Source organism: Heterodontus francisci, chromosome 5 (genome assembly GCF_036365525.1).
Source record: "Heterodontus francisci isolate sHetFra1 chromosome 5, sHetFra1.hap1, whole genome shotgun sequence".
Classification (NCBI taxonomy): Eukaryota; Metazoa; Chordata; class Chondrichthyes; order Heterodontiformes; family Heterodontidae; genus Heterodontus; species Heterodontus francisci.
Window position 1 is genome coordinate 196,860,055 of NC_090375.1, and position 12,720 is coordinate 196,872,774.

Sequence of the window (12,720 nt, forward strand, 5' to 3'; positions counted from 1 at the left end):
TGGCCTTTATAGCCACTCCAGGTGCTGCTTCACAAACCACTGACCACCTCCAGGTGCTGACCCATTGTCTCTCGAGACAAGGAGGCCAAAGAAAGAAAGAAAGATGACAGGAAAGGACAGTTATTGGAAACTTAAGAGTGTGCCAGCAGATAGGGCCACAGTTTACAAAAACAGTAAAAAAAAAAACTGAATTAGGGGCTTAAGCGCTGTATATCTGAATGCCCACAGTATTTGCAATAAAACAGACAAATTGCCAGCTCAAATAGAAATTCATATATATGACCTGATTGCCAAAACAGAGATGTAGCTACAAGAAAACCAAAGCTGGGACCTGAATATCCAAGGGTATGTGACATTCAGGAAGGACAGGAAGCTGGGAAAGGGTGGTAGGCTATCTCTGTTAATTAATTAGGGCATTAGTACTGTAGTGAGAGAAGACTTTAGTTCTAAAGATCAAGATATAGAAGCAGTTTGGGTAGAATAAGAAACAGCAAGGGGCAGAAAACATTGGTGGGAGTTGTTTGTAGGCCACCAAACAGCAGTGGTAATGTAAATCACAGTATAAATCAGGAAATTTAGAGGTGCATGGAACAAGGGTAATCCAGTAATCATGGCTAATTTCAATCTACATATAGACTGGGTAAACCTAATTAGTACTAATTTTGTGAAGGACGAATTCTTAGAATGTATGCAAGATGGTTTTCTAGAGCAGTACATTGAGGAACCAACTAGGGAATGGGCTATTTTAGATCTAGCATTGTGCAATGAAAAAGGGCTAATTAATAATCTTGTAAAAGAGCCTTTAGGAAAGAGTGACCATAATATGATAGAATTTTACATTAAATTTTAAAGTGATGTAGTTCAATCAGAAATTAGGGTCTTAAATCTAAGCAAAGGAAACTATGAAGGTATGAGGGGCAAATTGGCTATGGTAGATTGGGAAACTACATTAAAAGGTATGATGGTAGACAGGTAATAGCTAACATTTAAAGAACTAATACATAGTTTACAACAAAATACATTCCTTTATTGCTCAAAAGTCCAGCAAGGAAAGTGCTCCAACCGTGGCTAAGGAAAGAAATCAAGGATTGTATTAGATCAAAGGATGCAGTGTATAAAGTTGCCAAAGAAATGGTAAGCCTGAGTATTGGGAGCATTTCAGAATTCTGCAAAGGAGGGCCAAGAAAAAGATTAAGAAAGGGAAAATAGAATATGAGGGTAAACTAGCGAGAAACATAAACATGAGCTGTAAAAGCATCTATAGGTATATAAAAAAGGAAAAGATTAGCAAAAACAAATGTATGTCCATTACAAGTGGAGTCAGGAGAATTTATAATGGGGAATAAGGAAATGGTACAGAAACTCAACTACTTCATGTCTGTCATTACAGAGGAAAATACTAAAAACGTCCCAAAAATAATGGAGAATCAAGGGACTAGTATAAACGAGGAACTGCAAGATATTAATATTAGTTTTTAAAAAAGTACTAGAGAACTTAATGGGACTTAAAGTAGATAAATCCCCTTGACCTGATGGTCTACATCTCAGTGTTGAAAGAGGTGGCTATAGAGATAGTAAATGCATTGGTGGTCATCTTTCAAAATTCTGTGGACTCTGAAATGGTTCCTACAGATTGGAAAGTGGCAAATGTAACCCCACTATTTAAGAAAGGAAGGAGAAAGAAAACAGGGAACTGTTAGTCTAACATCAATCGTAGGGAAAATGCTAGAATCAATAATAAAAGATGTGATAACAGGACACTTAGAAAATAATGATCGGATTGGACAGAGTCAACTTGGATTTATGAAAGGGAAATAATGTTTAACAAACCTGTTGGAGTTTTTTGAGGATGTAACTAGCAGAATAGATAAGGGGGAACTGGTGGATGTGGTATATTTAGACTTTCAGAAAGCTTTTGACAAGGTCCCACACAAGAGTTTAGTAAACAAAAATATAGCATATGGAATTCGGGGTAATATACTGGAATAGATTGAGAACTAGATAATGGACAGAAAACAGCGAGTAGGAATAAATAGATCAATTTCAGGTTGGCAGGCTGTGATTAGTGGGGTACCGCAAGGATCAGCACTTGGGCCCCAGCTATTCACAATTTATATTTGGATATAAATATAAATTTGGATGTAGGGATTAAATGTAATATTTCCAAGTTTGCAGATGATACAAAACTAGGTGGAAGTGTGAGTTGTGAGGAGGATGCAAAGACGCTTCAAGGGGATTTGGAGAGGCTAAGCGAGTGGGCAAAAATTTGGCAGATGGAATACAATGTGGAGAAATATGAGGTTATCCACTTTGGTAGGAAAAACAGAAATACAGAGTACTTCTTAAATGGTGAGAGGCTGGGAAGTGTTGAACTTCAAAGGGACTTGGGTGTCCTTGTTCATGAGTCACTGAAAGCTAACAGGCAGGCACAGCAAGCAATTAAGAAAGCAAATGTATTTGATTATAGGAGTAAAGATATCTTACTGCAATTATATAGAGCCTTGGTGAGACCGCACTTGGAGTATTGTGTGCAGTTTTGGTCTCCTTGCCTAAGGAAAAATATACTTGCCATAGAGGGAGTGCAACGCAGGTTCACCAAACTAATTCCTGGGATGAAGGGATTGTCCTACAAGGAAAGATTTAATAGACTGGGGCTTTATTCTCTGGAGTTTAGAAGAATGAGGGGTGATCTCATTCAAACATACAAAATTCTTACAGGGTTCGATAGGGTAGATGCAGGAAGGATGTTTCCTCTGGCTGGGGGTGGGGAGTCTAGAACCAGGAGTCACAATATCAGAATAAGGGACAAGCCATTTAGGACTGAGATGAGGAGGAATTTCTTCACTCAGAGGATAGTGAATCTTTGGAATTCTCTGCCCCAGAGGGCTGTGGCAGCTCAGTCGTTGAGTATGTTCAAGACTGAGATCGATAGATTTCTAAATATTAAAAAAAAAAATCAAGGGATATGGGATAGTGAAGGAAAATTGTGTTGAAGTAGAAGATCAGCCATTGAATGGCGGAGCTGGATCGAAGGGCTGAATGGCCTACTCGTCCTTTTTGTTATGTTCTTATGTACCCTCCTTTCGTTCAGTCTTTAATACAGGCACCAGACCATGAGATACCTCATGACGCTTTCAATTTCAGTTTCATATATGGAAGGTGCCTTATTCACTTGCTACTCAATTGTAAATGTTTAATGTTTCACTCAATTAACACATCTTACAATGCATGAAGTTCTTCAGTTCCCAAAATTATAACACACATAAGTGTTTCTTAAATGCATAACCTTCTTTTAGAGACATAGAGTAGAGCCATAGGGTAATTATGGCATAGAAGAAGGCCATTCACCCCATTGAGTCCATGCCAGCTCTCTGCAGAGCAATCCAACCAGTCCCATTCCCCAATCTATCCTGGTAGCCTGCAAGTTCATTTCCCTCAAGTGCCCATCCAATTTCCTTTTGAAATCATCTTTGCTTCCACCACCCTTGTAGGCAGTGAGTTCCAGGTCATTACCGCTCGCTGTGTCAAAAGGTTTTTCCTCATATTCCCCCTGCATCTTTTGCCCAAAACCTTAAATCTGTGTCCCCTAGTCCTTGTGCAATCAGTTAATGGGAACAGTTTTACCTTGTTTAACTTATCTAAACCTGTCATAATCTTGTACATCTCTATCAAATCTCCCCTCAATCTCCTTTGCTCCAAGGAGACCAACCCCAGCTTTTCCAACCTAACCTTGTAGCTAAAATCCTGCATCCCTGGAACCATTCTGGTAAATCTCCTCTGCACCCTCTCAAGGACCCTCACATCCTTCCTGAAGTGTGGTGACCAGAACTGGATGCAATACTCTAATTGGGGCCTAACCAGAGCTTTATAAAGGTTCAGCATAACTTCCCAACTCTTGTACTCAATGCCTCATCCTGACACTCTGCTCTCTCTCTCACCCCTCAGTTCATCCTGGAACTTATACCATGAGACCTAATCCAGGGACCAGTTACACCGAGAAATTCAGGGACCATTTACAGACGTGCCTGTTGCTGACAGTGTGGTCTAATATATATATATAAACACGTAAAGTTACTTTGTGTGGGCATTGCAGATGTTGGTATTGTAAATCTGATTGACAAAACATTACTGGTGAAATCACAGAAAAATTTTCATTCATTTTTATAGTTTCTGTTTAAAACTGTCTGGGGTTTTGATAGAGTAAATAGAAGAAACTCTTTCCACTGGCAGGAGGGTTGGTAACCAGACTTAGATTTAAGATAATTGGCAAAAGAACCAGAGGGGGAGATGTGGAGAACTTTTTTTTTTTTACACAGTGAGTTTTTGTGATCTGGAATGTGCAGCCTGAAAGGGCTGTGGAAGCAGATTCAATAGTAAACTTTCAAAAGAGAATTGGATAAATAATGGAAAAGAAAAAAAATGCCAGGCTATGGGGAAAGAGCAGAGGGAGTGGGACTAATTCATAGAATCATAGAATAGTACAACACAGAAGAAGTCCATTCATTCTGTGCCGGCTCCTTCGAAGTGCAATCTAGATAGTCCCACTCTGTCTCTCTTTCCCCATGTCCCTGCAATATTTCTCCTTCCAAGTATTTATCCAATTCTCTATTGAAGGCTACTATGAAATCTGTGTCCACTACACTATTAAGCAGTGTATTCCAAATCTTAACCATTTGTCTATAAGACCCCACTTGCCAAGAATGAGGCATATTAATTTTGTTATATGAACATTAATTTTAAACTGTTGCTGGAATGAAGAAATGACTGGTTTGAAGAGATCAGCAGTGGCTGGAAAACATTTGCATACTAAGAGACAGTGCCTGGAGACAATAGAATGGCTCCCTGATCCAATTAACCCAAATGGATTTTGATCACCAGACACCGAATGTGTAAGAAAGCCAGCATTCCAGAGTTTCTGCTAAGATGGAGAATCCACAAACGTAGGAGTTTGTTAAAACAGCAAGTCACATGACCCGCCAGCCCAGGTTTTGTTTGAACTGCTCACAGCACAGTTTGGGTCAGATTGCAACTGAACTTGGAAGAAGCGAGCCTCTCTCCTGGCTATCTGTCTCTCCGTCACTCTCTCTCTCTGTCTCTCTCTGTCTCTCTCTCTGTCTCTCTCTCTGTCTCTCTCTCTGTCTCTCTCTCTGTCTCTCTCTCTGTCTCTCTCTCTGTCTCAAATCCCAGCTATTGCCTCAAACTTTTCCCCTTTGTTCTTCCTACTTTTCTGTCTATGCGTGTGTGTTTATCACGTATGTATGCTAGTGTGGTCACGTTGCATATTCGTAGTCATTAACCAAATTAGAGTTTAAGGTTAATAAACTTCCACCTTTCTTGTTTAAATCTAAGAAAACCTGTCTGGTTGATTTCTTTGCCTTACAATTGGAGCAGTGAACAAGGATTCACTGAGGGGGGGAGCTAAAAACACAGTGTTTTTAAAATTAAACCCTGTTATGGTTAAACCAAGCAAAGGCTGAGAGGGAACCCCTAGACCCCTTTCTCACCTGGTGTCACATTGGATTGCTCTTTCAATGAGCCAGCACAGGCACGATGGGCCAATGGCCTCTTTCAGTGATGTAAGATTCTAGGATTCTAATTGTTAGCATAATCCATTTTAGAGCTGATTACATGGACAGGAAGAAGTAAGGCCGTTACTAACTAATGGCATTGGGCATAATTGAGCCTTTATAAATTGATACTTTGTGTTCTTGCCAAGGCTTTATCTTCATTCTGGTGTTCAGCTGCTTTCGTTGGAGTACTCTGACTGGAATATAGTCCTGTGAGCTTTTGATAGCATTTTAAGATCAAGGCCCACTTCCATCTAGCCAAAATGCCCATCAATTGTTAATACTGGAATTTGATACTGAACATTGCCTGTGAGCATTAATTGCACCATTCTAATCTAAATTAGTTTAATTGGACCTTAACCACTTCACCAATCAGCATTCCCATTGAGCAGAGACTCCAAACTACTGGGAATGATGGCACACATACATTTACTACAATAACATATTTATGAATGAATGTTAAATCTAAGCAATTATTGACATCAGTAGACAGGCTTAGTCCTAAATAGCTAGGAAATTGTTAGAAACAAATTACTTATAATTTAGACTCTGAGTTATTGGTTAATTGGCTAATTTCTGGTCTTGCTATGGCAGGGAATTAAATGACAAATTTGTGACCCATGTAGATCTCTGTCTATATGTTGGAATATGTTAAAGGGCTCTTAAGTGTTAAGTTGTGCTCTGCATGCTTGTTCCTGAGTTAGAAGTTTGGGGCTACCTGTATTCTAGGCTGGGACATAACTTGTCTTTTGAATGAGATTTTAAAACACGACCCTGCACGTTGTCATGCACAATGGAACTGGGATGATGCAACAATCATGGACTAACTCTGAAGAGTTATGAAAAATGGACTTTGTCTTTAAAAAATGAATCTTTATTTTAACAAGTGAACAAAGGTCCAAAATGGCCACCAAAGAAAAAAGGGATTGGCCTTTAGTGTATTCAAACTGTCTGATAAAGACAAAAGACAAATCTTAAAAGCTAGGAGGTGTCAATTGAACCCATCCTACACCTATCCTAAAGGGAGGGTTTGTGGTGGAGAATGAGGTGGAGAGACTAGACAATTACTTTGTGTCTGTCTTTGTGGAGGAAGACATAGAAGACCTCCCAGAGATGCTGGGGAAGCAGGGGACTTGTAAAAATGAGGAACTGAAAGAAATTACTATCAATGGAGAGGTAGTACTCAAAAAAATTAGTTGGATTGAAAGTTGATAAACCGCCTGGAGCAGATGAGCTGCATCCCAGAGTATTGAAGGAGGTGGCTGTAGAGATAGTGGATAAATCTTTCTGTAGAGTATTCTATAGATTCTGGAAGGGTTCCTGCAGACTGGTGGGTGGCAGGTATAGCCCCACTGTTTGGGAGGGGAGTAAGAGAGAGGACAGCAAACTACAGGCTTGTTAGCTTAATGTCAGTAGTGGGAAAGATGTTAGAGTCTATTATAAGAGATGAGATAACTGGACACTTGGAAAATAGTGATATGATTGGCCAGAGTTGGCATGGATTTATGGGGGCAGAGATCGTGTTTGGTGGGCCTGTTGGAATTTTTTGGGGGATGTTACTTGTCGCATGGATAGGGGAGAAACAGGGGATGTGGTGTATTTGGATTTTCAGAAGGCTTTTGATGGGGTCCCAGACTGGAGGTTGGTAGGCAGGATTGGAGCACATGGGATTGAGGGTAATGTGCTGCTATGGATTGGGAATTGGTTGACGGGCAGAAGGCCAAGAGTGGGAATGGTTAGGTCATTCTCGGGATGGCAGGCTGTTACTGGTGAAGTGCCGCGGGGATCAGTGCTTGGGCCACAGCTGTTCACAATCTGTATCAATGATTTGGATGTGGGGACCAAATATAATATTTCCAAATTTGCTGAGGACACAAAACTGAGTGGGGGTCTAAGTTGTGAGGAGGATGCAAGGAGGCTTCAGGGGGATTTGGACAGGGTGGGTGAGTGACAGGAACATGGCAGATGGAATGTGATGTGATTAGGTGTGAGGTGGTCTGCTTTGTTAGAAACAGCAGAAGGGCAGGGTATTTCTTCGGTGGTGAGAGATTGGGAAGTGTTGACATCCATAGGGGCCTGGGTGTCCTTCTTAGTGAGTCACTGGGGGCTGGTATGCAGGTGCGGCAAGCAATTAGGAGGCAAATGGTATGAAGATTGATAGAAGATTGGCTGGCTGGCAGAAAACAGAGAGTTTGCATAAATGGGTCCTTTTCTGATTGGCAGGATGTGATGAGTGGAGTCCTGCAGGGGTCTGTGCTGGGTCCACAACTTTTTACAATTTATATCAATGACTTAGATGAGGGGAGCGATGGCATGGTAGCTAAATTTGCAGATGACACAAAGATAGGTAGGAAAGTATGTTGTGAAGAGCACATAAGGAGGTTGCAGACCAATATAAATAGGTTGAGTGAGTGGGCAAAAATTTGGCAGATGGAGTGTAATGTGAAGTTGTTCACTTTGGCAGGAAGAATAAAAAAGCAGAGTATTACTTAAATGGAGAATGACTGCAGAATTCCAAGGTGCAGAGGGATCTAGGTGTTCTAGTGCATGAGTCGCAAAAAGTTAGTACACAGGTACAGCAAGTAATAAAGAAGGCTAATGGAATGTTATCCTTTATTACGAGAAGAATTGAAAATAAAAGTAAGGATGTTATGCTTCAGTTATACAGGGCATTGGTGAGACCAAATCTTGAATACTATGTGCAGTTTTGGTCTCCTTGTTTAAGGAAGGATGTGAATGTGTTGGAGGCGGTTCAGAGGAGGTTTACTAGATTGATACCTGGAATGTGCGGATTGTCTTATGAGGAAAGGTTGGACAGACTGGGCTTGTTTTCACTGGAGTTTAGAAGAGTGAGGGGAGACTTGATTGAAGTTTATAAGATCCTGAACGGTCTTGACAAGGTGGATATGAAAAGGATGTTTCCTCTTGTGGGTGAGTCCAGACTAGAGGGCACTGTTTTAAAATTAGAGGTCACCCTTTTAGGACAGAGATGAGGAGAATTTTTTTTCTCCTAGATGGTTGTGCGACTTTGGAACTCTCTGCCTCATAAGGTGGTGGAGGCGGGGTCATTGAATATTTTTAAGGTGGAGGTAGATAGATTCTTGTTAGGCAAGGGAACCAAAGGTTATCGGGGGCAGATGGGAGTGTGGAATTCAAGACAGAAGCAGATCAACCATGATCTTATTGAATGATGGAGCAGGCTGGAGGGTCCGAATGGCCTACTTCTGCTCCTGATTTGTATGTCTGTATGTTGGCCTTCATTGCAAGGAAATTTGAGTACGGGATCAAAGATGTATTGCTGCAGTTGTATAGGGGCTAGGTGGGACCGCACCTGGAGTATTGTGTACAGTTTTGGTCTCCTTATCTAAGGAGGGCTGTGCTTGCCATAGAGGGAGTGCAACGGAGATTCACCAAACTGATTCCTGGGATGGTGGGATTGTCTTATGAGGAGAAATTGCAGAGACTGTGCCTGTATCCTCTGGAGTTTTGAAGAATGAGAGGTGATCTCATCGAAACTTACAAAATTCTTACAGGGCTCAACAGGGTAGATGCAGGAAGGATGTTTCCTCTGGCTGGTGAGTCTAAAACCGGGGGACACAGTCTCAGAATAAGGGGCAGGCCATTTAAGACTGAGATGAGGAGAAATTTCTTTACTCAGAGAGTGGTGGATCTGTGGAATTCACTACCCCAGAAGGCTGTGGAAGATCAATCATTGAGCATATTCAAGCCAGGAATCAATAGATTTCTGGATACTAATGACATCAAGGGATATGGGGACAGTGGGGAAAAATGGAGTAGAGGTTGATGATCAGCCATGATCTGTTTGAATGGCAACAAATGGCCTACTCCTGCTCCTGTTTCCTATGATCCTATAAAACATTCCAGTCATCTTCTGAAACAAAGAAGGTTTGATGTAACCACATCCTGGGCTATTGTGTGATCACCATGGAGAAGAGATCAAAGTGTCTCCTAACAGGAGGTGAGAAATAACAGCTTTACCTTTAAAAAAAAAAGACAGCCAGAGAGAGAGAGAGAGGAAAAAAAAGAGAGAAAAGTAACATCCTAACAGCTGGTGTTCCAGCCAAGCCAAAAAGAATGCCAACACTGCTAGAGAATCCTACAGCTACATTATACAACAGTGAGAGCTAGAAGTAACCCACCATCTTCAGCGGAACCTTCAATCAAGAGAAATATCTACAATCATCTCAGGCCTGCATCCATCCAGAACTTGATTTCCAAGAGAATTCAACAGGTTTATCGTAATCTCCACCCCACCCCCACCCCCAGTCCCCAGTCCCCACTAAAAGTTACCTTCCTTTTTCCATTCTCTATCTTGTATGTGTATGTGTGCGAGCAAATGCATGAGTGGATGCGGTTGTGTCAATTTTGAGATAAGGTATATCGATCAAAAAGGAATTTACTTTCTCTTTCTAAAACCTACAAGAAAACCTGTCTCTGTCTGGTTATTTGAAAAATAAAACACCAAGGTGCTAAACTCTAACACAAATACACTTGCTGCAGTCAGGTGGGGAGTTGAACAGTGGGAACGACCCACGTCACACCACATGGTTGTAACAACATCTGCTCACGTCAATGAACAATGTCTCAATTGAAGATGAGCAGGGAGTTCGCCTTGATGTCCTGGTCAATATTCCTCTTTCAATCAATATCACCAAAAGAGATTATCTGGCCACAGATCTAACTTAGTGTTTCTGAGACCTTGCTGCACGCAAATTGATTGACACGTTTGCCTACGAGACTACACTTAAAGTAATTCTTTGTGTGTAAAGCACTTTGGGATGTCCCAAGGATATGAAAGGCACTATATAAATGCAAGTTCTTCTCTTCTATCATGCACTCTCCTTTCTAAGATTTAGCCCAATGGATAGTTGCTAAGTGAGATCATTTTGTTTATTTTGAGGTGTTAATTCTGGACTCTGTTTTCTCCCCCTCCCCTCAGGCCCTATTCGTGTGGATGCTTCAGCCGGAGAGGTACAGCAAGCTTTAAATGATCTGTGGTCAATTAAACCAGATAAGGTTCAAGTGTTGAGCACATTAACCAGCCAAAGCTTTAGCTACACTGTGACCTTCATCTCTAAAAGAGGTAAAGTACATCTCATCCCAGTCAGTCACTCTGAATGTCTGTTTCTTCACTGGAGTGACTGAAATGCATCGCTCAGTGACCCAGTTTAGCTTGGATTTATTCTTCTCTATTAAAATAAAAAGAAAAAGTGCTGGAAATACTCAGCAGGTCTGGCAGCACCTGATGAAGGGTCACAGACCTGAAATGTTAGCTGTGTTTCTCTCTGCACAGGATGCTGCCAGACCTGCTGAGTATTTCCAGCACTTCTTGTTTTTATTTCGGATTTCCAGCATCTGCAGTATTTTGCTTTTATTTTAGTATTCTTCTCTATTCTTTGTTTAAATTAAAATGTTCAGGCGATGGCTGTCGCTCATTGTTACTTTCCGCTGGAAGCATCCTTTTGATTTTCCCACCAACCCTGACTCTTTCTTACTCCTCCCACCTTCTAAACTGGCCACTCGTGCTACTCAGTGGGTGGGTGCTCCACTTGCTCATGCGAGTGACCACTCTTCATACCAATGTACAAAATTAATAGGCAGGATAAGACCAACTGGTCCAGCCAGCCTGGCCCACACACCACAATGGCTAGATCATTGTCACTAAACACTTCTTGCCATCCCTACCGCTGTTATGTAATCTCCCAGGAAATGCAGAACACCAGAAGATCCCAAGGCCAACAAGTGGAAAACAAATACCCCTTTATATTGCTCCCAACACCCACTTCCCCCAACGGGCAACCAGTCCAGGAGGTCACACGGACTAAATATGTGAGCATGTTTGAATGGAGAGAGTGTCACCAGAGTATGCAACACAATTACAACCACAAGATAAACAAACACAGAAAGTCAAATGGAATTTTAAAAATGTCTCTTTGTTGCATTTTTAACATTTATCTCAAATTGTTGCTGTACAGGGGACTTTGATTTACTTCAGTATGAGGTTCTGGGAGGAAGTAATGTCACCATCGATGTGATGGAACAAGCCAAAGGGAAGCCCAGCATGCAAACTTTTACACTGATCCTGGATGGGGTCATTTCTCGACCCCTTTCACATATCGCAACTGTTACTGAGGTGTGCATCTGTTTCCTCAGTTTGTTTGTAATATAGATCGTGATTGTACATTGCTTATTACAGCCATTATGTCCCACTATCATTAACAGTGTAATGACTTGGAATGGTTTGCTGGGTTGGGTAGTGGAGGCAGAAAACTCCGGAGTCCGAGGTTGGTTAGATGCCCTAACGTCTGCAGAGAGTTTAATGGGTAGCTAATGTGCAGGCGCAGCAATTTCGTGACACTCGGGGAGGTTGAGGGCGAGCTGCCATTTCTATGAGACTGTCAGTGGAGTGGCACAAATCGTCCAATAACCTGTGGTGATTCACAGCTCATGCCATGTCTGTTCCTTGTTACAAGACACTGGACAATTTCAACATTAATAACGGTGAGCGCCATGAAACTCGCTGTGATATTCCCAGCAAAATCAGGGCCAGCATCTGCATTTGTAAGAAGCTGAATCATTGTTTTTCGGAAATAACCTCAATGTAATTGTGTAGTAACACCACTTAGTGCCTTAATTCTTACCCTCAGGCAGTTATACTTAGAAAAGAAAGAAATTTGGCCCCCAAAGTTGAAATCCACTTTTGATGCTTTCAAACTGAACTCCTGGTTCATTACCCTCAGCTGATAAAAGATTTTTTTTTTGTATTCAATCACAAATGTGGGCATCACTGGCAAGTTATTGCCCTTGAGAAGGTGGTGGTTGGGAGAAGGTGGTGGTTGGTAAGCCACCTTCTTGAATATAACTGAGCAGCTTGCTGGGCCACTTCAGAGGTCAGCTCAGAATCAACCACATTGCTGTGGGTCTGGAGTCACATATAGGCCAGACGAGGAAAGGGCAGAAGATGTCCTTCCCTAATGGGCATTAGCGAACCAAGTGGGTTTTTGCAACAATCCATTATTTCATGGTCATCATTCATGATGCTAACTTTTTATTCTGGATTTATGTAATTAAAGCTGCCATGGTGAAATCTGAGTTCATTTCTCTGGAGTACATGTCCAGTAACATAACCCCT

At 41.5% G+C, this 12,720-nt stretch overlaps 1 protein-coding gene across 1 annotated transcript in view; it reads left to right on the forward strand.

Annotated features, from left to right (window-relative positions):
• Positions 1-12,720, forward strand: part of pkhd1l1.1 (PKHD1 like 1, tandem duplicate 1) — a 258,831-nt gene that overhangs the window by 73,479 nt on the left and 172,632 nt on the right. Inside the window, exons 18-19 of the mRNA XM_068032692.1 lie at positions 10,528-10,671; positions 11,564-11,721. Of these exons, the coding sequence (XP_067888793.1) occupies positions 10,528-10,671; positions 11,564-11,721 (302 nt within the window). The remainder of the gene's footprint in view (positions 1-10,527; positions 10,672-11,563; positions 11,722-12,720) is intronic.